This window comes from Saccopteryx leptura, chromosome 1 (genome assembly GCF_036850995.1).
Source record: "Saccopteryx leptura isolate mSacLep1 chromosome 1, mSacLep1_pri_phased_curated, whole genome shotgun sequence".
Classification (NCBI taxonomy): domain Eukaryota; kingdom Metazoa; phylum Chordata; class Mammalia; order Chiroptera; family Emballonuridae; genus Saccopteryx; species Saccopteryx leptura.
Window position 1 is genome coordinate 150,062,465 of NC_089503.1, and position 24,570 is coordinate 150,087,034.

The 24,570-nt window shown below is 46.8% G+C and overlaps 1 protein-coding gene across 4 annotated transcripts in view; it reads right to left on the reverse strand.

Annotated features, from left to right (window-relative positions):
- IL31RA (interleukin 31 receptor A) overlaps positions 1-21,065 on the reverse strand; it is a 35,766-nt gene extending 14,701 nt beyond the window's left edge. For 2 of the 4 annotated variants that reach the window (XM_066360831.1, XM_066360830.1), the window contains exons 1-6: positions 21,003-21,065; positions 12,812-12,929; positions 11,552-11,721; positions 8,276-8,427; positions 4,064-4,232; positions 200-279 (exon numbers count right to left, since the gene is read on the reverse strand). In XM_066360831.1, coding sequence (XP_066216928.1) covers positions 200-279; positions 4,064-4,232; positions 8,276-8,427; positions 11,552-11,721; positions 12,812-12,929; positions 21,003-21,057 — 744 coding nt within the window. In that variant the 5' untranslated portion in view covers positions 21,058-21,065. Of the gene's footprint in view, positions 1-199; positions 280-4,063; positions 4,233-8,275; positions 8,428-11,551; positions 11,722-11,845; positions 11,877-12,811; positions 12,930-21,002 lie in introns of all 4 variants that reach the window. The other 2 variants (XM_066360832.1, XM_066360833.1) reach the window with 2 other exon arrangements.
- Positions 21,066-24,570: the final 3,505 nt, after the last annotated feature.

Below are 24,570 nucleotides of genomic sequence, written 5' to 3' on the forward strand. Positions count from 1 at the left end.
ATGTTGTCCCTCTGCCACTGAGGGCACCCCGCAGTCCTGGGTCAAAGCATGCTCTGACCCCGAAGTAAAGGGGAGTGGAACGTCACTTGGCAAAGCAAGGTGATGCCTCCATTTTCCAGGAGTGTTGAACTTGAACTTGCCCGGCCTTTCACAAGGGTTTTAAACAAGAAAAGAAAGAAAGACCCCAGAGTGCGGTCACCTTCCATAGCAGCCTCACGGACCGTCTCCCGTCCTCCTGGGCTGGTCGCAGGACTCTCCACAGAGCTAGGCCAAAGGGAGCTGCAAGGAACGAGAGGGAGGAAGAGTTGTCATGGAGACAGTGAGAGGTGACCAGGCCACCTTCGGAGGAAGTGCGGTTGGGGAGGACTTGCTGGACAGAGCCGACAGGAGCAGCGAGTGTTGCGCTGACCCGTGAGGTTTGAATTTCGTGACTGAAGGATTGGGATCGACCAAAGGTAAAATAATAATAATAATAATAATAAACTGCTCTTGGACCCGATGACATAATATAAGGTGAAAAAGAAAGACCCTATTGTAATAGAATTTGTTGCTCCGATCTGGGTGGATATGTGCCATCTCATGTTCTGTCAGGTGAAGCATCTACAAAGGTTGAAGCTAGAAGTGACAAAGATAAACGATAAAGAAATATATGTGATTTATACCATATCTACTTCCCAACAGGTTGAACCTGCACTCTTTCAATGTTAAAAGAGAAAACGTTAGAAAGAACTAAAGAAGAAAGGAACAGAAAAATGATCTTCACGACATCCCACATTTGAGCTCTTACTTGAACGCTGGTCTTCCCGGCGGGAAGGGTCACAAGCAATGTGATTGAGCCACCCATTTCTCTGGGCCTGAGAAAAACGGAACAGGGAACTCAATGCAGAGAGGCAGGTACTTTCTGGTTGTGTGGGCACTGGATTCATAAATGGGATTTATATTTTTGATCCTTTCAAAAACGCACAGCATGTGTAATTGCAGTTGAGCAAAAGCACGTTTCAAATGCGAGGGGATGAGTCCCACACGAGCCCTGCACTTCTCCAGCGAGCAATGTAATCTATGACAACACAGCTCACCTGTGTTAGCTTCTGATGACCTAACCACACAGGGACAAAGTTGACAAAAATGAGAGCAATTTACAGGTCACTTGCTCTTTGGACTCCTCTCTCAAGCAAGTTTTGGCAAGGAACAGATTACTGGCAATTTACAGTTGAATGTTCTGACATGCACCTTAAAATTTCCAAATGCTGAGCTTTTCATTAAAGAACGACCCCCCACATACACACACACTCCAGCCGTGAGTGGAAAGCTGAGAATTCCAAAGGAACGTCTACAAGGCCAGAGGCCTGTGACTTCGGACAAGTGAGGATGCATCTCTAATCAAAGCTGCAGCCGATGACCCCAGACCTTTTCTTGGGGAAGTCACATGCCTGAAGGTAATGTCATGAGGTCCGCGAAGAGCAGGTTTGCCACAACACCTCAACTATTGTAGCAACAGGAGACTGTTTGCAGGTATCTTTTGGACATCTGGTGACAGTGTCTTAAAGTGGAATTACTGAACTCCAACCAGAGAGAACTTCACAGAAAAATGTGCCAAAGGCTGATTAAGTCAGCAACCCCATCCTGTCGTGAATGGAGAGCCGCATTTCTACAATGACCCTTGCAGAAGACAAAGTGTGGGTAAGTCAGTCCAGCTGTCAGGCCCCAGGGAGATCTCCAGAGAGATCGTTGTAATTCCATGTAAGGAAGTGGGAACTGTCTAGGGGTCCCATGTGACTTCATCTGCATTCCAGGGAGATGTTATCTGACAAGCTCTGCCAGGAGTTTTCTGATCTCCCAGAGGTCTGTATTGAACAGAAAAGAAAGACACTATTCAACCTTCTCAGACAAGGAGCAGAAGGCCAGTTTCAGCCTGTCTATAAGCCCACCAAATGTGAGAGAGACCGATTTCCTCCCAGAACACAGGCTTGACACAAGGCTCCGAGGTTGCTAGACCCTCAATTGGGACCCACACAAGTGGAAGGGCTTGGACTCCATCTCTTCCTTGCAGTCTCTCTGTCCCACTGATGTGGAAGTCAGTCTCAGGGATAAGAATATTGAGTCAGGAGGAAAATCTAAAGGGAAAATGTTCATTATGATCCAGTCTCAAATATTCATCTTGAAGGTTAAGGCAAAAAATAAACTGATTATTTAAAATTTGATCATTCCAGGCCCTGGCCGGTTGGCTCAGTGGTAAAGGGTCGCCCTGGCATGTGGAAGTCCCAGGTTCGATTCCTGCTCAGGCCACACAGGAGAAGCGCCCATCTGTTTCTCCTTCCCTACTCCCTTCTCTCCCTCTCTCTCTTTCTCTCTCCCTCCTCCTCCCACAGCCATGGCTCCAATGGTTTGAGCAAGTTGGCCCCAGGCACTGAGGATGGCTCCATGGCCTCGTCTCAGGCACCGAAGTAGCTCATTTGCCAAGCAACAAAGCAACGGCCCCAAATGGGCAGAGCATCGCCCCGTACGGGGATGCCGGGTGGATCCCAGTGGGCACATGCAGGAGTCTGTCTCTCTGCCTCCCCACCTCCCTGTCTCTCACTTAATAAAAAAATAAATAAAAATAATATAAAATAAAATTTGATCATTCCACTCACTTGATTAGAAATATCAGCAAAATTCCCCTTAGCTTCATCCTAGAGGCAGCCATTTAGTTTTAGCAGACGGTGATGCTGAATAAGCTTAATTGCATATTTTCTTTTCACCCTGAGGCTGCCAAATTCTGCAGATGGGGTTCAAAGACAATGTCTTCCCCATAGCAACTTCCCACCAATGCAGCTTGGTGAAGACACTGCCTCACTTGCTTATAAGTCTTTGACACAATTGTTTCGGCCAGTGTTCCATTATCCATGGGTCACCAATGGACTTGAAGTTTAATCAAAGGGAAAAAGGTAGTAATTTTCTGTATTTGTGAAAGAACAAAACCAGATTTTTCCAAATCTGCCCCCACCCCCAAAATCTACATATTCAAAAGCCTCTACGGTTTAGACCTGTAGGGTAACAATTTGATGCTACGCTGTTTCTGGTATCACCCGGGAAGCAAACATCTCCGATGCTCTCTGGTAAGTACCCTGCTGAAGACCAACAGTGGGAATAGCAACTTTCGGCACCTGTCACTGAACTCAGCACCTTACCTGACGCATCGCATTTAATCCCTACAGCCCTAAAATTAGGAACACCAGGGTTATTACCTCCATGTCTGAGCCACAACGCGGTGAAGCCACTGCCTGACATCATAAGCTTCTAAGCAATAAAGCCCAGATGTGAACATAGCCTACGTGTCCTGCAGTAGATAGGTATATGTTTAAATGTGGATAAAAAACCCGGATAATCAACATGTTGAAATCCAAATGAAAATAGGGAAAAGAGATAGCATTTCAACTTAGAAATTTTCAAACAGTTGGAAAAGATTTGAGGGGCTTTGTACGAAACAATGGCATTTCGTTGTGAAATACGGAAACAAGTTGTTGACGAGGGGGTGGACATTAGGAATTTTTGAGGGTAGAAGGGTGTGCTTTCGTTCCTTTCCTCTGGGATCCTAAAAATAAATTAAAAAATGAAGAAAAAGAAAAGCAAAAGTTCTCCAGTGGTGACTTTGCTACATGGGTGTTAGTTTGATTTAATGAGCCAAGGGCACAGAGAACAAGAGGAGCATGTGCTGTTTTGCTCATTAATCTTAATTCAGCCAGGCGGCTGTAATCACAAACCACCAGCAACGCCAAGTCGGGTTTCCGACAGAAAATCCAGCAGGTAAGCCCGACAGGAGACAGTGAGACTGTGATAAGCGAACGGGAGACACGGAGCCAAAATGGGCCAGGAGGTCACCCAGTAGAGTGACAGCTACCCTACCCCCACCAGAGGGGGCCAGCTTAGCAGGTGGGCCAGGGGGCGCCTGCGGAGAGGAAGGGTAGAGAAGCTCCCGACTCTGGGACTGTGGGATTCCCGGATCCCCAGGGGCAGCCGTTGACCAAATGCACAGAGCAAGGCCCGGAGTGGACAAAAGGGATTTGCGGGGGGACCATCTTGCCTTCTTCTGCAGTGGCTCCCCTTGCTTCTTGACTCCAGCCACTCCAGAGCTCTGAATTCTGGTCTGCACATTGCAGAGCTATCGCATATTCCGTGAATGGCTGCAGCCCGGTGAGGTTGTATGTTGTCTGGTCTTCATCAAACACGTGTTTGGTGAAGTTGACTTCCATCTACAAGGCAGAAGAAATAACCTTGAGCTGGATGGGAGACCACAAGTTATCTTTCTATTTCTTCTTCATGCCCCAACCCTCTCTCACCTTTTCAGAACGGGTAGCATTCTATCGTAAAATTTAAAATATCTAATTTTTATAAATAAACCTCCAGGCTTGGCTGGGGACCATTTGCACCCAAATAGAACCCACGAACCACCCCTCACTCCCTGGCTCTACGCTTTGAGCTGATGTATGTAAGCAATCTTGCATTTCTCAAAGAAGCGAGGCAGAGTCTGGGGCCCAGGGTGGCCTGGGCCTCAGTTCAAACTCTGGGAGTGATGCCCATATCTGGAGAGGGGGCCTCACAAGGTAGTTAGTAGGTGAGCGAGACCTCCACGCCGTGAGGTTCAGCCTCATGTCATGGCCGAGACCCAGAAAGGGTACGTGACCGTGGATTACCTTGTTGGAAGAACCAGAATCAGCACACAAGACTTCCTTACTCCTGGACTCTCTCCCTGGACCCAAATCTTTCATTTCAAATGCTCGGTCTTTGGGTGACCGGTCAGGTTGCTAAAGGCCTCAGCAGCCTGGAGGCATAAATCCATTTTGACGCCCTTTGGGGGTTGGGGGGTGGGATAAATAAAGCAGTTCTTCCTAGACCTCCGTTTCCTCATTAGTACAGGGAGCCTGCTGCTTTGTATCGTCTCTGAAATCCCTTGTGGACCCAACCCTCCAACAGAGACCAAACAACTTGGCCATTTTGCTCTGAGACGGTCATGGCTGCCGCACAGGAACTCTCAGCCATCGGTTTATGTTAACTTCTGTTGCGCCGGTTGATACAAGTGCAGCGCAGTAACAGGCACAGCCGTCTGGTGAGCCGGCACCCGGGACACATGGAACTGGTGAGAGAAGGGAGCCCCGATCCTGCCTGTGTGCATGACAACTGAAAACAGGAACATGGTCGTGGGTTCCAGATGTCCACTTGGGCAGAATGAGGATGTGTGTCTATGGCAACAAGCTGAGCATCAGCTCCAGGTGACGGGGGTTGGGGGGTCCTCCTGAACTCGCAGCCCACAGAGAGGGCCTCAGAGCCAGGAAGCAGGACCAGACGGGAGGGCCGTTTTGCTGCTGAGTCCCAGGTTCCCTGAGCCCCCTGGGCCAGCCGCCCCTGGAGAGGCTGGAGGGGCAGAACAAGGCAGGGGACACAACTTGGGACAAGCCATTGTCTCTGGGCCAGTTGCCCTCTCAGCTCCCAGGGCTTATGGGCCCAGCCGGAACCAGACTAAGACCGTGAGGAGAACCCCAACCACATGTACAGCAAAATTAGGACAATAGTAATCTATAAAACACGTGCAAGGAAGTCTAACCAAGTTCTAGTTGATGTCGCATGCTTCCTGACATACAGAACATGCGTTTCTTAAATCTTTCGAATGCTGTGTCCTGCTCTGCAGTCCCCTGGGCCTGTGCGTGACCTGCTGGCTGGGTTGGCTCATGCTCCCTGCCTGGTGCAGCCCCAAGGACCTGCTCCTCGCAGCCATCCACCCAAGGGAAAGGCCACCCAGCCCGTCACACCAGCTGCCTCCGAGGCTCCTGTGCTTTGGCTCTTTGTCCAGGCCAGCTGCCTCCAGCCATCCGAGTCCAGAGTCAATAGATCCTTCAGCCTATACGCAGGCTGAAATCTAAAACTTCCACACCTCAATACAGACAATGGACTCCAACCAAACCATGACTTCATCGGGTGTGTTTCTAACAATCTGTACTTTGTGCCAAATTCAGCTCACCCGCGGTGTTTACGTCTGAAGAGATGAAACAGAAGTTTTGGTGCAATGCCCAAACCGAGCTCTGTCAACAGTCCTGAGCTCCTTCTGGAGAGCGTGCACGCGGCTCGCTCTGCAAAGGGGCTGTCCCATGAGAACAGAGCCACGGGAAGGCACTAAGGAGGTTGATAAAGGCTGGTCAGATGAATGACTGACCTCAAAGTCAGCAAACCTGGGCTCAGTTCTGCCACTTACACACCTTGCGATCTGGGAGAGGTGACTAAAGCTTTCTGCATGGCAACTTCCTAATCTATAAAAATTAAAAAAATAGCAGTGCCCCGCATATAGGACATGTGCAAAGATTAAACAGTTTGGAGTAGAAGAAAGCACTCCGTAACCCATACAGTGTTATACAAATATGAGTCTTGCTGTTATGGACATATTGGGAGTTTAGAATTAGTCTTCATATGGTTTAGTTTAAACAAACATTTACTGGGCACAAGCGTCAGGCAATGGGAAAACAAAGATGAGAACCAAGGTGTCTGTGTTCAGGGAGAGATGACTTAGAATGACCATGCGGGTGACAGAGGGTAAGCCCAGGCGCAGGCTCTCAGAAGGAGACGTGTCAGACCTCAATCCTGGCATGGCAAGGTGTGGGGCAGGAGGGGAGGGTGTTCCAGGTGGGGCACAGAAGAGAGAAGCAACATGATCCCATGGTCACTGGCTTGAGCCCAAAGGTTGCTGGTTTGAAGCCCAAGGTCACTGGCTTGAGCCCAAGGTCGCTGGCTTGAGCAAGGGGTCACTGGCTTGACTGGAGCTCTGCAGTCAAGGCACACATGAGAAAGCAGTCAATGAACAACTAAGGTGCTGCAACTATGAGTTGATGCTTCTCATCTCTCTCCCTTCCTCTTTCTCTCTCTCCCAAAAAGAAAAAAATGTTTTATTCACCCAAACTCACCACAAAGAGTGAACAGTCAGACCACACAGTGAGAGATCTTTGCAGCACACGTAACAAATTAAAGACTCATAAACAGAATGCACAAGGAACTCCTACAAGTCAGTTTTAAAAAATCAGACAGACTGTCCAACAGAAAAGAAAAATGTGGAAAAGGCTTAAATGAACAGTTGACAGAGAAGGGCTTCCAATGGCCAAGAAACTCAGGAGAAGGTGTGCAACCTCGTTAAAAGTCGAGTGTGTGCAAAGGAAAGCCATGACTGCACCTTGCTCCTACAATGGAACACGACACAATAGGAACAAGTGCGGACTCCAGCGTTACATGACGTGAATGAATCCTAAAAGCACAACAAAATGAGGGAAGGAGACAAAGCACCAAATGCATGGATTCGAATCACAGAATGTCTCAAACTATGTTGTTCAGGGAGACTTATGCTTGAAACTGTAACAGAAAGCAAAGAAGTAACTACCACGAAAATCAGAATCACAGCGAGCAATGATTAGGAGAGCTTACATTCTTAAGCGGACAATAATAACAATTTGTTAAATGCAATGTTTATGTTGTTGTGTTTACTTTTTTTGTGTGTGTGTGTGTGTGTGTGTGCGTGCGTGCGTGCTTGCATGTGTGTGTATTTTTCTGAAGTGAGAAGCGGGGTGGCAGAGATACAGATTCCTGCATGTGCCAGACTGGGATCCACCCAGCAAGCCCACTAGAGAGTGATGCTCTGCTCATCTGGGGCGTTGCTTCGTTGCATCTGGAGCCATTCTAGCACCTGAGGCAGAGGCGACAGAGCCGTCCTCAGCGCCTGGGCCAACTTTGCTCCAATGGAGCCTTGGCTGCGGGAGGGAAAGAGAGAGATAGAGAGGAAGGAAGGGAGAAAGGTGGAGAAGCAGATGGGCGCTTCTCCTCTGTGCCCTGGCTGGGAATCGAACCCGAGACTTCCACATGCCGGGCCAACACTCTACCACTGAGCCAACTGGCCAGAGCCATGTTCACTTTTCTAAATATGCATTAGACATCACAGTTTCATGTAAGGTTGGGAAAAGGAAACAAGGGAGTAGCCGAGCCTCAGAACCTCTGGCAGCCAACACAGCCAGACACAAACCAGGTAGAATGACAAAGTAAACCTCCCACTCTACATTACGTCTGTGTGCTCAGAATGGAAGAGGCCTATAGTAAAACGCTTCTGACCAAAAATGCCCAAAGGGGACCAGGAAGGAAAGGACTCACTATTTTCTGTCTCCTATGTCAGTGTAGAAAAGAACAACGTGATTCCAGGTCAACAAACGCTGTCCAGAACTTTCTTCTCTGCGCCCTCTGACAGAAACCTTATAATGGGACAACTTACCAAGTGGGTACTGTTCTCTGTTCTGAATCGGAGCATGTAGTTTAAAGTAGACGAGACAGGGGCCAACATAGGCCTTGTCCAAATCACTTGAACCATCCGTTTTGCGCCCGAAAGGCGTTTCACGCTTAAATTCCCAGGTGGCTCGGTCTTGACTGAAAATAAACGTCATATAGTTCTCATGTTTGCAAAACAGTCAGAAAGGGCTAATAACATCTGCCGCAAATTGGAAAATAAAAAAACCTAGGAAGGAGATGGTCGGCTGTAAGCAGGTGCATTAGGAAGGCAGGGGCTAGGTAACGCTGCCCCCCCCCCCATATCCCCAGTAAGTGTCCAAGGAGGACACAGTCTATGGCTTCTCTGTAAATCAGCCTCCTCTTGACTGGGTCAGGTATGCAGAGCAGAATGGAGGTAAGACAGAGGTCATGCCACCAGAAATGGGCTGTTCCCCTCCCTCGGCCTCTTCCCCTGACCCCCGGATGGGGGAGTGCCCCATGGAGAGCCTCTCTCCTTGCCTCTGAACACCACAAACATTCTCGTCCCAAATATCTCCCTTTGAAAATATGTATTTTTTTCCTAGTTATATATGTAACATATGCTTATTCAAAAAAAATTTATTTTAACATAGAAAAATACAAAGAAAAACTTTAAATTATCCATAATGCCATCAACCACAGATAACCATTATTAACATGTATTTTCAGGGGTTTTTTTCCTATGGAACTATTTGCATAGTTTTCAAACAAAATTGATAGTGTGCTAAATGAAGCCTTTCTCTGTGTAAATAACATTATGCAATCAGCATAGGCCCCCTTGCATTAACAATTCTGCAAAACATAATTTTTCTCAGTGTTCCATCATGTTCCATGTTATAAATGAACAAAATGTATTTGACCTTTTCTCTCTTATTGTCCATTCACAGTATTTCTAATTTTTTATGGTAAATCTCCCCAAGAACAGAGGCTGGGTCTTGATCACAAGGCCGAGGAGTTCACACCTGGCCCTCGGGAGGTACCAGATAGTTGTTAAGGGAGTAAATCAGGGATGCTGGCTGCATCTCTGCCTTCATCTCTGAGGCTCCTTAGATCCCCTTAGGACAGATGACTAAGAGAAAGGGTGTGAACAAATGCTAGGGCTGCTTCCATAGCCATTCTGCTTTCCAAAAAAGCTACGCTATTGCAGCTTCCATCAGCAGTGTGAGCAACCCGCCCACCACGCCCTCTCTGCTGCTCGCTGGGCCTGAGCGTGACTGGCTCTCTCATCTTCGCCATTCCTGAACGCTTTTGGAAAGCAACACCCTTGCTTAGATCCATGCAATTAAAAACATTGGGTAAAAATATTCAGAAAGCTCATTGTAGCTACTAAAAAAAAATTATGTATTATTTTAGCTGGACTAAAGGGTGGTCATCAATCCATGTGGCCACTCAGTGGGTGGGACGATCAACAGTAGACATGGGGAGTAATATTTATATGACTGATTTTTATTAAGCACTTGGTAAGTATTTTCTGAGAGGAATCAATCATTTGGCTGACTCCTCTCAACCACCTAACATTTATTATACTTATTTTTAAGAAGGTAAAACCTTTGAAGGTTAAATAACTTTCTCCTAAGAAGCCAAGCTAGGATTCATGCACACCCCTTCCAAAATCCCTGCTCTTACACATCCCACTAGACTGCCTCCAGTCAGAGTAGGCACAAATCCCTATTGTGGCTCTATTTAATCCTACAATGATATCACCAAGGAGATATGTGATTTCTACCCCGATTAAACATGGATCTCAGAATTGCTCATTAAGAACTGATGGATAGTGAGTGATGTCAACAAAATGATGGACAAGGAAACTCCGAAGTTTTTATTCCCCCATAGAAACATTAAAAAAACAAAACAAAAAAACAAGCAAAGACTGCTTCATCTCATCCAGTTGGAGTTCTGGAAACCCACCCAAGGTTTTCAGCAGCCAAGGGAATCCCTAGCCAAGAAAAAGTCACCTCCGAAGTGGCAGGAAATGTCTTGCTTGTCTTTGTCCTACCTCCACCCCACATGGCGGTGGTCTTGGTCTCGGGGAGGCAGAAACCCAGTTCCTACTTCCCTTCCTCAAACCAGAGAGAGCACAGCAGACCTTACAACATTCTAACCTCCTGAGGGAAGGATGGGAAACTTGGTCTTGGTTTTGTCTCACTTGATCTCAGGTAGAAAGAGGACCAGGCTCTGCTCATGGAAGCTGCAGGGAGTCACAGACCCACACGAGCCTATGGCAGGAGGTCATTGGTAGAGAATGGGTCATCCAAAGACCCGAGGGGAGGAAGACAGTCAAAACCACCGTATGTACAGAGGAACTGAGAGTGCGACGTGCAGGCCAACGCAAGGCGCACACTCAGAAAAGACCTGGGAAGAATTCAAGCTTCCGCTTGAGACTGAGCCTTGGCTCAGAGCAAGCCCCGCTCACCTACAAAGACCAGGGGAAGAGACTCTGGTTTCAAATGCCCAGTGTCAACAACAAAATCACAAGGCACACAAAGAAACAGGAAGCGATGACCCATTCAAAGAGACAGAATACAGTGACAGAAACTGTCCCCGAGGAAGCCTAGACACCAGGCTTACTAGGAAAAAACTTTTAAAACACCTGTCTTCAGTATGCTCAAAGAGCTGAAGGAAAACATGGACAAGAATTTGAGAAGATCAAGAAAACCATATACAACCAGAGTGAGAATAGCATCGGCAAGCAGATGGAAATTATAAAAAGGAGCCAAACAGAAATCCTGCAGCTAAAGACTACAATACCCGAAGTACAAACTTTGCTAGAGCAATAAACAATAGATCTCGGCAGGCAGAAGGGTCAGCAAAACATGAAAAGAGGACAATTCAAAGTGTTGAGTCTGAGGAGCAAAAAGGGGGAGGAAATGAAGAAAAATAAACAGAGCTTGAGGTACTTGTGGGACACTGAATTCCTTTCTTTTGCCTAAGAATGTGTGTCCCTTCCCCATTACCTCCTTATCCCACCGCCAGCCCCAGCAACCAACGCTACTGCCTGCCCCTGTGGGTTTCAGTTATAGAGTCTAAGCATAAGTAAGAGCACACTGTCAATTTCTTTCTTCTATCCTTCCATCCGTTCTTCTTTTCCCCTCCTTCCCTCTCTCCTTTCTTTCTTTGACAAGAAGACAAATCTTATGTTTATCCATTCCATGCAGCTACTATGTCCTTGATCTTTGAGTCTACTTTTGAGCCCACAGATAACTCTTTGAAGAAAAGAGTATAGAAAATAGCCAATAACGCTTACTGATGTTATTTAGGCGCCAACGTGTCACCTCAGATTCAACTGTGCCAGCCGCATTCCGTGCTTCCACTTGAATGGTGTAATTACCCGGGACTGTTATTGTTGGAGGGAGGAAAGAGCACCGAGCACGATTTTCACTTGGGCAGTCATGGCTGTCACTTTGTCCATTATCTCTGTGAAGGAAGACATGATTCAACACCAGTTTAGTTCAGCAGTTTGGAAACATCGCTGTTCTCAATGTATTAAAGCATGTGTTTGTTGGTTTCAATCTGGGTCTCTCTTGAGAATGGTATAGACCAGAAGTTGTTACCCTTCTCTCCAAATCCTCCTTCATCTCCACAGAGAGATTCAGGTTCACCTCACCCTGCCTGAATGAGATGCTATGAACCCTGGAGACCTCCCTGGGACCCTAACAAGCCCATCAAAAGCTTCACTTGCAATGCCTTTCCTATTGGTAACAAATAATAAACAGGTCCCTAGAATCCCAGACGCTGACCTTCAAAACTTAATACGCATGTATTTGTACATTTCAACCTGGGTCTCTCTTGAGAACTGTATAGACCAGAGGATTTGTTAAATAAATCATGGGGGATACATAAATAGAATTCAAAATGATAGTTTTTAATACATCTATATATATATATTGATATGGAAAGATGCCTAGACTCCATTATTGGTTAAAAAGAGCAGGGTACATGTTATATGCAGAATAATCACATTTATGTGAATTTATGGTACATATCTATGTAACTATTCTTAGAGGTATCTGGAAAGGTCCTCATCAAAATGTTAAAGTTTTTACCTTTGGTGATGAGATTTGGGGTGATTTTTTTTTTTTTTTTACTTTCTTTATATTTTTGAGATTGTATTTTTTTTACCATTGGTATATATTGTTTCCAGAAAACTCATTAACATGACAGATCATTCAAATCCTATCAAGCAGTGACTTCACGGAAACAAGCACAGGTATGGGCAGGACCCAGATGGGTGGTGTAGCTATGGTGCACATGGCTCTGGGATTATGCAGAGATGGGGATGACCAAGGACAAAGACGGAGGCCCACATCACAGGCACCGTGTTGGCTGAGGCAGGGCCAGGGAGCAGCGCTCGGACATACAGAATCGTGGAATTTTGAAAGCAGAAAGAGTGCCAAGGGTTTTCTATGGTTATGGGCAGCCAGTAGCCAAGATGTCACCCCGAAGCTGTCACAGAGAGCATGTTATTTCATAAGCCACTGCCTCTTCCCCTTCTCCTTGTACTTACCGGGTTCTCTTAACTTTGTACCATGTATTACTGGCTTCTTTCTCTGGACTCCAGGTACAGGTAAAATTTCTATCATGGTATAAGATGCAAGAAATGTTCTGGGGCTTAGCTGGCAGGGCTAAAAAACAAACAAACAGGCACAACAAACACGATCACTTCAGTCCATGAATAACATCACCAGCTTTGAGCGTTCTAATGGAGACAGGTGACCGGACGTCAGTCTGTCAGCTGCTCAATATAACCGTTCGTCCTAACCCAGGCCGTGGAAGGGACCTCACCCCATCTCGTCAATGATTCCCTTTGGAGAGCTTGAGTTCTACTTTTTCAACACTACTTTTCACCGTCTTACTCTAATGCAACATTTAAGAATATAAAAAGCTTATTAAAAACACCAGGCAAAGGAAAGCATCAGATGATAGACCCACTCTGGATAACTGGACAATGGGTGATGTGGTGAGAAGGCAAAAATGAAAGTGTTGAGTTATACCCACCCTTCAACCTTCAAGACCAGTAATTCCCCCCAGGAGGGGGTATAGTGGAGAGCATTTCTGAGGTGTCTCCAGCTTTATTTTCACTTCTTATCATTCCTGCCCATTGTAGTCCCCACCCAGTGACACCCATTCCTGCCCAGGAAAAGCAAGTACTACCGTTAAAACAGGGATCCAGACCCTGCGGAAGTCCAGAGGTAGAATTCAGGGGTGTAGGAACTTAAATGAGAAGACTTTTTCACCTTTATTTTTCACTAACCTCTTGTTGAAATTTATAATTTCCTTCCATCACAAATTTAGTCTACAGTAACATCATTGCTTGTGACTTTTTCACCATTAAAGGCAGTTTTTTTCATATTATATGTCAGTGGTTGTGGATACCTTGAAATATCAAACACTATTGTCACCATCACTAAATGGATGTAATTATTAGGTCTGCTTATTTAATGTGTTAATAAAGAAGCACATATAGTACTATGTCACGAATTTGTTTTTAATAGTTTGATAATGTCATTTCAATATATTTGGGTTCCTTTGGAATCCCATGTATCTTATTTCTATATTTACAACTACTATTTTCAGAAGCGGTCCATGAACTTCACCAGATGGCCATGCGGCTCACCTTACACTTGCACACAGTGAAGAACAAAGGGCAACGTCCTGCTCTGTGACTCAAACTTTTTTTGAACCTTTGCTAAGACCACAGTCTTAAGAAGCCAGCATTTTTGAGAGAGGAAGGCAATTTCTTAAGTTACCTTTACTATCAAAACAAAGCTATACTGTGGCTGGGAAAGAAGTCCCTAACAGACAAGAAGTATTTTTGCCCATCACTTCCAGCAAGTCAAATATTGGGGGTGGGCAGGCAGATAAAAACTCAGGCACAGCAAACAGCTCGGGCGTCAACATTCTTGGTGGAACAGTACAAACAGGCAGGTGAGACAGATGAACCAAGGTTACCTGAGCTGGTAGCCTATTTCTCCAGGCACAACCTGGCAAGTTACAAGCCTATAGTCAGAAGCTTCGTGTTGCACCCAGCACAGCCTCCAGCAGGGCACAGAGGTCCTAAATGCCCTCGCAGAGGGTGGGGGCAGTAGCTCTTTGGGTAAGCTCCGTACAGGTGAGTGTAGCATCAGGGACCCAGAACTCTGTGTCTCAGGTTGCGGGGATGGGGGGTATAGATGTGTAGGACTGGCCTAGACCTGGGGTTCTGTGCCCAGGGGACTTCAGAACCACAGACCAACACTGGGGCATGAACTTCAGGAGTAGTTGCCAGTCTGATGCACCACAGCCCAGCTGACCCTCAGGGGACAGCAGAGGAGGGGTCAGACCACAGCTGCAAGTCCAGAGAGCAGAAGGTAGCACAGGGCTTCCTCACATACGTTCACCAGCCCATGCCAGGACTCTGAAGCCACGTAAGCCCTGCTCTACACCCAGACACCATCTTGAGGAGCAGTGGGGAGCAGCCATTTACCCCAGGGAGACTGAATTAGTGGGGAAACCCCATAAACCAGAAGAACTGAGACAATGCTCACAAATGTAAATGCTACCCACGCCTTCCCCTTCTTCAGCCTGCCTGGCTTCCCAGGGAAGAGGAGACTTTTGAAATTGATCACTTTGATGATAGAAAATAAGGATGTTATGTTATATTTTCTGTGCATATTTCTTTCTTTCTTTCTTTCTTTCTTTCTTTCTTTCTTTCTTTCTTTCTTATTTTTTAGCTAGAGAGAGAGGGACAGACAGACAGGAAGGGGGGAGAAATGAGAAGTATTAACTTTTTGTTGCAGTTCCTTAGTTGTTCACTGATTGCTTTTTCATATGTGCCTTAACCGGGAGCTACAGCAGAGTGAGTGACTTCTTGCTCAAACCAGCGACCTTGGGCTTCAAGCCAGTGACTTTGGGCTTCAAGCCAGTGACCCTGTGCTCAAGCCAATGACCTCGGGGTTTTGAATCTGGGTCCTCAGCATCCTAGGCTGACACTCTATCCACTGTGCCACCACCTGGTCAGGAAATCCTGTATTATTTCAACTCTGTCCAAGGTTTTACCTTCTCCCATGGAAGCAGTAGGTAGTATAGACTTCCGGAATGGGTGGTATTCATTGTTGGGTTTAGGTTTAGGATTCTCAGATTTGCACATACATGTATATACTTGGTCTGTGAAGTGAGCACTGTCCACAGGGGTGACAGAACCACTGGGAATGACAAATAAGGGAAAGGGAGAGCCTGGTGCCTCCTCCTGTGCCCACCTTTCCAGCTCCTCCCCAAGCAGCTGCTCTCTGAGTTCTGCAGGTAAGCCTGACCCTGCAGAACCGACTGGTCTGCTCAGACGTCAGCGCCTTCCTATCTCTGCGACTCTCAGGCTGAAAGATGGCAAAGCGGCTGATCTTCGCGTTCAAATGCTTGAAACAACCAGAGTTAACGGGACCTGAGCCAAATAACACCCCATGCTACATGGAAATCAGCAGCTAGACCAAGTCACACATTCACAGAAGAGCCCACACAGCCCGAAACATTCCCTGGGAGTCCAGCAACTGGCAAACAGAACATTCACAGATTCCACACTTCACAACTTTCAGTGGTAATGTGCAAAATCCAAGAGGGTGAACCAAGGGTCAGCCAACGATGTCCCCAGAGGAACATCTTTCACACTGACCAATGCGTGCACACACATGTGGGCCTGTCGTTAGTCCTGTGGCCAAATTTTTAACAAATATTCATAACATGTTGGCCTGCCCCAAATCTGTCTTCATGAATCCTCATTACTCTAACTCTTAGCAGGATTTCAAAGTGGATCCTCTGCTGAAGAACAGAACACAAGGGGTTTTTGCCTCTCTTCTCAGAATAGCCTGCGGTCTCACACTGTGCCCCCTGTGGCCTCCCACACTCATGCTTTATTTGACTCCTCCTCATTCTCCCTTGCAACTGGATGAACCCGAAACCAGCACCAAAAACCAACGTAGGAATAGATCCTCTTGGTCCCAAGTAGACCCTTGTCGAACCTCCATACCTTCACGCCCCTGTTCCTCTCAAACACTCTCCTTAGCTCCTTCCAAAAGCTGGGTTAACAATATACAAAAGCCACAAGCTTTTGGACAGGACAGGAATCAATCATCTGGTTCCCAGAACTCTACGTGTCATCACCAGGTATCGGGAGACGAGACCATGGTTCTAAACATGATTTTTCCACCTGAGCTTTTTCAAAGGAGCAACATTTGTCTTGCCCTTGCTGCTTAGCATATGATGAAAGCAATGCTGTTACCAAAGCCACATGACAATGGTGTAGAGGAGGGTGCAATTCCAGTGCCTTCCACCCTCCTAGGTTGCCCAGCTGGGGCCTCAGATGATCAGACCAACAAAAGACAGATTTCAAGAGAGAAACATTTTTTTTTCATGCATGCAGAGTTCATCACGCAGGAGAAACCTCATTGAAGAGTAACTCAAAGACGTCGCTAGAACTTGGGTTCACACAGCATCTTAATAGAGAATGTCAGGACAAAGGAAAAGGAATTTAGGTTTTCAAGGATGGCAAACTGTGGGAAGGTAAATATATGGGGGAATCTCATACCATAAGGTTGGGTGTGCAGGTCAATCTTAGTCCCACTTTCTTTCTCTTTCTTTCTTTTTTTTTTATTTTTTAAATTTTTCTTAAGTGAGAAGAAGGGAGGCAGAGAAACAGACTCCTGCATGTGCCCCGACTGGGATCCACCTGGCAAGCCCCCTATGGGATGATGTTCTGCCCCTCTGGGGCCACTGCTCCATTGCTCAGAAACTGAGCTATTTTGAAGCCTGAGGTGAGATTATGGAGTGATCCTCAGTGCCCAGGGCCAACTTGCTCCAACTGAGTCATGGCTGTGGGAGGGAGAGAGACAGAGAGAGGGATAGGGGTAGAGAAGCAGATGGGCACTTCTTCTGGGTGTCCTGACTGGGAATTGAACCGGGACATCCTCATGTCAGTCCAATGCTCTACTGCTGAGCCAACAAGCCAGGGCTCTCTGCCTTTTTCATGGCCATGAAACTTCCCCAAGAGAGGAGATTTGTGGCAGCCATTATTTTTGCAGCAAAGTCTCTGCTTTAGTTCAATAAGGGAAGCTCCAGGAAGATTTCATTTCCACATCTATTGATTCTCATTTGTCTCCAGACCTAAATAACTTATGTCGAAGTGGCATGTTTGGGGATGGCATATTCTGATCCCCTACCCTGGTATTATAGAAAGATGTTGTAAAAAATAAAATAAGTGTTCAGCAATATTCCCAGTCCTCAACAATGTCTCTTCTTCCTGGACGTGTGGGAAGACCTTAGCTTCGCACCCTCTTGACGTTGCTCTGGCCATTGTTGTGAGAGGAGCGTTTAGTGTGAGGTCAGGATTGCCCCTTCTCTCCTCCCTCTGCCCCTGCACATCAAAAAGCCCATGTTGAGATGGTGGTATCTTAGGATGGTAGAGGCTCCTTCAGCTAGGCTCCTACTTACCCGGGTAGACATGGAGAGTCTGTCTGTCTGAAATACACAGCCTTCTCCAAACATCCAGGATTCTAAGACCTGGGGAAGGAATTCATTTCCACAGCAGCTTTTCCTCTTCGTCTCTTGTGTCCTCCTGACAATCTAATTCAGCATATCCAGCTCAGGTCATTTTAAACTTGTTATGTTACACATTAGGGGGTCGGAGGGAACTTGGATAGAAAGGAAACCAAGTCAGCAGACAATGTTAGGCTGCCCTTTTACTCTCTTGCTTGACTTGTGACCGGCACGTCCAGCCTCGGTTGTCTGGTGCAGTCCCTCGCCTGTGGGCTACCTTTACTTTACATAACGCAGCTGCCATGGCCGGCCGACCCTATCTGTCACCTGCTCTGCCTTCTCCTTCTTGGCACCCGTGTGCCCATGTTATATCTTATTAGACTTGCCTGCAGTTGGCGTATCCACCCGACCCCAGAAGACTGTCCCCAATTGAGTGTAAAATGGTGACAAAACAACAAAGCACACTCCCCTTCTGTTATCATTTTTACAAAAATCCAGTAGTGTCAGCAAGTACCCCTCAAGACTGTCGAGATCTTGGGAAATGAGGAAAAACCACGACACTGTCACAGAACTTAAGAGACTAAGGAGACGTGACAGTTCAATCCTGGAACAGGAAGAGAACATCAATGGAAAAACTAGCGAAACCCAAATAAAACCTGGGATTTAATCAATCAATATCTGTTTCCTAGCTTTGTCCAATGGTCTATGGTATTATAAGATATTAACAATGGGGAATGGATGAGGGTACATAAGGACTCCCTGGACTCTTTACAAATTTTCTATAAACCTAAAATTATTCAAAAACAGATCTGGGGGAAAAAAGGGACTACTAAAGGCTAGATTGACCATTCGCACACATCCATCCTTCCCTCACATCTTCAAACACTGCCAAAACTACATTCCGCTTCTGTTGTAGAAATAACTACTTCCTCTATTTGTAGCAATAAAAGGAAACGTCCATTAACATTTCTGGATAAAAGATTGGGAGAAAAGTCTTGCTTCTTGGAGCATTTCCCATGTGCAAGAGGAAAAGTGTTCAAAATCCAACAGCTGTCCTCCATCCCTCTTCAACCCTCTCTGCTCACGCCACTTCGGCGCCGTTGACAAGTCAGCGGTTTAAAAAGTGCCTTGAAGCAGAAGAACACGTCTGAGCAGATGTGAGGGAGGAATATCTGAGAAGGGAAGCCGGTTGCCAACTGGAGCCAGTTATGTTGTCGGTGGTATAAGTAAAATGTGGTAAGGAGACAGAGATAGAGAATAGAAAAAGACAAACGGAGAGAAAGGGTGAGTGAATAGAAACATGAGGCACACCATCCTAGAACTGTACGTGGACAGCTGGGATAACTGTTGATGTCTGAGCTGGCCGGGAGCAGCTAAGAGAGACAGAAACACAGGCCTGCCTGCCCCTACTGTCTGTGAGGCTCCTGAGTGCCACAGCCACACCCCAGGGGCAGAGGAGGGGCCCTACGCAGGGACAGAGGTCTGGAATGCATTCTCATTATCTGCGGGTCACATACACCCTCTTGTCAACCCCTGGCCATGACATGCGATGGACTGAATTATGTTCCGCAGATTCCTGTGTTAAGGCTCTAACCCCCAGAAGGTGACTGTGTATGAAGAAAGGACCTTTGAGGAGGTACTAGTTAACATGAGGCCATCAGGGGGGTCCCTAATCCCTTCTGACAGGTGGCCTTATAAGAAGAGGAGATTAAGATATACAGAGGGTCTGACCAGGTGGTGGCATAGAGCATTGGACTGGGATGTGAAGGACCCAGGTTCAAAACCCCAAGGTTGCTGGCTTGAGCACGGGCTCACCAGCTTGATTGCAGAGTCGCTGGCTTGAGGGTGGGATCATAGACATGATTCCATGATTGCTGGCTTGAGCCCAAAGATCGCTGGCTTGAGCCCAAGGTCTCTAGCTTGAGCAAGGGGTCACTCACTCTGCTGGAGCTCCCTGGTCAAGGCACATAAGAGAAAACAATCAATGAACAACTAAGGAGACCAAGGAGCCGCAAGGAAGAATTGATGCTCCTCATCTCTCTCCCTTCTTGTCTGTCTGTCCCTATCTGTCCCTCTCTCTGACTCTCTCTCTCTCTCTCTGTCACACACACAAAAAAAGACACACAGAGGGATGACCATATGAGGAAGCAGCAAGGTAGAGGTCCTCTGTGAGCCGAGGAGAGACATGTCAGGGGGACCAGCCCTGCAGGCACCTTGGTCTTGGACCTCCAGCCTCCAGAAAATAAGAACGTAGCTGCCTTGCTGTGGCAGCTCTAGCAGACCAGTACACTCTGTGATGCCCTCTCTACCTTCCTAGTGCCCAATCCCCACCATTGCCCCTTTGGCCTTAAAGAAAAATTTTAGTGTACGATGTAATCAAATGAATGTACCTTAGATCTACAAGTTCCTATATGGATATTAGGCCCATCGTCTTGAGTTGGACCACTGTTAGAGATGTGTGTTTTTTTATCATTTTCCTTTATAGTCGGGATTTAATGCAAATAATGTGAAAATTATACATTTTTTTTTGTTTTTATGTGTGTGTTTTTATATGAAGCCATTACACTTAACACAAAAACTACTGAAATAGCACTTTTCAGCCCTGGTAGAGCATTGGCCTGGCATATGGACATCCCAGGTTCAATTCCCAGTCAGGGCACACAGGAGAAGAGATCATCTGCTTCTCCACCCCTCCCTCTCTCCTTTCTCTCTGTCTCTCTCTCTTCTCCTCCTGCAGCCGTGGCCCGAATGGTTCAAGTAAGTTGGCCCCGGGCACTGAGGATGGCTCCATGGCCTCATCTCAGGCACTAAAATAGCTTGGTTGTTCAGCAGTGAAGCAATGGCCCAGATGGGCAGAGCCTCACCCAGTAGGGGGCTTGCTGAGTGGATCTCAGTCAGGGTGCATGCAGGAGTCTCTCTCTGCCTCCCCTGCTCTCACTTAAAAATAAAAGCAATAGAACTTATCATTACTCTAAAACAGTGAACTTTTTCAGGGGGCTCATATCTCCCTTTGAAGATATGCTAGGCCACCTTGCCAAGTCTGCACATACATAAACATACATCAACATGCACACTCACACACACACACACAAATTCAGGGAGTTCACAGAACTCTCCCGCTCTCAAGTTAACAATTCTTGTCCACGGAAGGCAATAAGAGTCACATCATCCATGGAATGGCACAGCCAACCTACCTGCCAGGCTGAATCCGCAGAGCACAGGAAGCACCCACAGCGCCAAGGTCCCCATGGTCCCCAAGTTCATGCAGGCAGGCGGGGGGGGTGAGCTGAAAATGTCAGCAGTCAAGGGTTAGTTTGTTCTCATCTCTTCAACAATTCTCTTTCCTGTGACCGATTCTGAGAGTGTTGGGAATGAGTCTTTCATTTATAAATCTTATTTTATACATCTGACTCTGGTCCCCTAGGTCCCTTTATAACTACTCCATCAACCCTCGTTGACATTTTACTTTGTCTGCAATTCACTCTGCTGGGTAATACGACAAGTACACTGATGGCCAGAACACACCCCAGGAGGGAAGCGCGGCAGGGTCCATGGATCCGAGCCTGTCCTCTGACCTCTGCCTCCATTCCCAGGCACAAACAGCACAAACATCATTTCCCCAAAGCACCGGGACATCTCACATCTCCACACTCTGCCCACACAGCATCTTCTGCCTAGAATGTCCTCTCCCCCATTCCTGGCAAATCCATCTACCCTTCCAGAGCCATATCAAGGCTAAACCCCTCCCTGAACTCCCTTATGGAGCGCTGGCCAGCAGGTCCCCTGTCCCCATCCCGCTATGTCTGCCGTCTATGCCTTTGCGCCTGTCACACTGGAGTGCATTGAGCAGTGTACCTGTTGGTTGCTTACACAGAGGCAGCGTCTGCACAGTGAGGCTTCCCCTCGCCCTCTTGGAAGGCTGAGTATTTAAGGCCGTGCCTGGTGCATGCAAGACATCCCAGATCATGTGTGGAATTAATTAGAACCAAAGGTTGTGTGGCTCCTCCTCTTTTCCCCAATGAGGCGGCGGGATAAGGCAAATGCAAAAGCAATACTTCATGTCAGGAAGAAATAAAATGATGCTGCATTTCATCTGCCAGCTCGTTATGAAAAAAGAAAGAGAGACAGAGACAGAGAGAGAGAGAGCTGTCAACAAAATTAATCATCAGCGAAACATTCACATGCAGCATTTCTGGGGAAAATCACAACCAGCAAATTGTCTCATATACAAACCCATCAAAATACTTGACTAATTAAAAATGCCTAGAGCAATAAAACATAATGAGAACCTGGATCTATATTAAGGAAAATACCATCCAAAACAATGAGAGACTGGTTGTGTAACAGCAGTAGTGATCACCTATTACTCAATACTGTAGCTATTCCCTCAAGAATGGACCATTTTCATTTAAATGAGTTCCAAACCTAAAGGGAAAAAATTTTAATTTGCAATGAAGAATAAGTGTGGGCTTTAACGAATAATTGTAACACAAATAGCATTTTTTAATATTTAATTATTCAGAATGTTGTCTTAATTTTCTCCATCTGTTAACCAGAAGACATGCTTTTACAAGTCCTAAAAGCATTGTGAGAAGGAAGGAGACCCAAACATGAAGACCAGACAAGCCAGGATGCTCAGTCTCTGTAATTAACTAAATGAATAACACCAGATGCTAAAGCTAAAATGGTGATACTGAGATTAGGTTTTGCATTTTGTTAATTTTGTCAGGCCCTGGCTGGGTGGCACATCATCCTAGCATGTGAGAGAGAGGTCATGGGTTCAACCCCCAGTCAGGGCACATATGAGGAGCAATCAATAAATACATAACTAAGCAGAATGACGAATTGATGCTTCTCTCTCTTTCTCTCTCAAATCAATGAAAATTAAAATTAATAATAATAAAATTTTATCAATACTAAATATTGCCTAAATTATTGGTATATAAAATATTTGTAATTGGTGGTAGCTATTGCTTGACTCCTTCACAATGAAAATACTCACCTATTATTTGTGAAATTAAAAAAAAAAGAAGCATGACCAGATGGTGGCGCAGTGGAGAGTTGACCTGGGATGCTGAGGACCCAGGTTTGAAACCGCAAGGTCACCAGCTTGAATGTGGGCTCATCTGGCTTGAGCACGGGCTCACCAGCTTGAGTGCGGGGTTGCCAGCTTGTGTGTGAGATCATAGACATGACCCCATAGTCGCTGACTTAAGCCCAGAGTTTGCTGGCTTGAGCCCAAGGTCGCAGGCTTGAACAAGGAGTCACTGACTCTGCTGTAGCCTCCCAGTCAAGGCACATATGAGAAAGCAATCAATGAACAACTAAAGTGTTGCAACACTGAGTTGATGCTTCTCATCTCTCTCCTTTCTTGTCTGCCCACACCCCCCCCCCCACTAAAAGAAAAAATCTTTGAAAACCTCAATAGTAAGTTACACTGAGAGACAATGCTCACCGTTGTGGTGGTTGAAGACTGTGGCATTCTAGAGGTTGGCAAGTCCTGCAGGCTGACCCTGGCACTCTCAGGAATTAGCTGGTGACCTCAGGTGTTGTCTTATGCATTCAGCATGGTCTAGCCACACATGAGCTGCTTAGACTAAAAAAGAGCCTGTCCCTACCTCCATTCTAGTGGTCTCTAACAAAGAGAAGGGGGCAGAGGGGGCAGCAAACTGCAGAGTGAGTCACTGCTGCTGACAGCTCTACGTCCTAGCCCTGGAGAAGGTCTGAGAAGGAGGAAGACTTGATCTACCTGCAGAGATGAGCATGGATCACTAGTAACTGCACCTGCCACCTGGTGAGTACTGTAACTAGAGTGGAGCACAGAGCACCTGAGGGGAGGGGTGACTGAGGGGAGCCAGCAGCACCGTGGGGGTGACAAACCCCCCTCCATTGGAACGCTCTCTGGGCCCCCCGGGCCCTTGCTCCCGACCCTCACACTCACTCACCAGACGACCACCACGGTGATGACTGTTGGTGTAAATGGGAACAAACGTGGGTGCCTCCCAGCAACTCAGAAATAAGTTCAATCAAGAGTTTATCCACACAGTCGTTGCACAGGGGCCACCGGAGTTGTCGGCGGGTGTGCGTCAATCAAGAGGTAGGCGGCACCCTGCAGCTCACTCCAACTGCAGCCAAGGACATTGGGGAAACCTGGAGAATCACCACTGTCGTGGACATGCAGGAATCTATCTGGCCACCCACGGCCTGAGTGGGAGGAGATGGGGCGAACGGAAAGGAGAGGTCGCCATGAATGTAAGACACCGATAGGGAAAAGACACCTTCGGCAGCATTTCTCCAGGACTATCTGTGGCAGGAAGGGACATTTCCTGTGCCTGGAGGGACATGCCACCATCAGACCTCACCACGGCTGCCAGGAAAGCCACCAAGCCATCACAGGCATGCCCTGAGTCACCAGCAGCTTTGAACAACTGACCTTCACTGAGAGGTCACTTCCCAGACATAGACAGTTTCTCCTCAGTGGGACCTCCCTCGGGTAGAGCATTCACGGAGTCCTAGAATTCCCCAGCACACTGTGGACATTCCCTGCTGGACAAAAGGGCTCTTCAAATACTCTGTGACGGCACGTAAGGAACAGTGGTGATTATCTTTAAAGGTGTGACCCAGGCATCACTACTGTGAGGAGCAAATGGCTGGACACAAACTCGGGCCATCACTGCCAGCTGTGGACACGTTAGCAACAGGGTGAGGGAGAAACCGGAGGCAGGGACACTGCCGGTGTCAGGCCATGCGAAAAACTTCAGC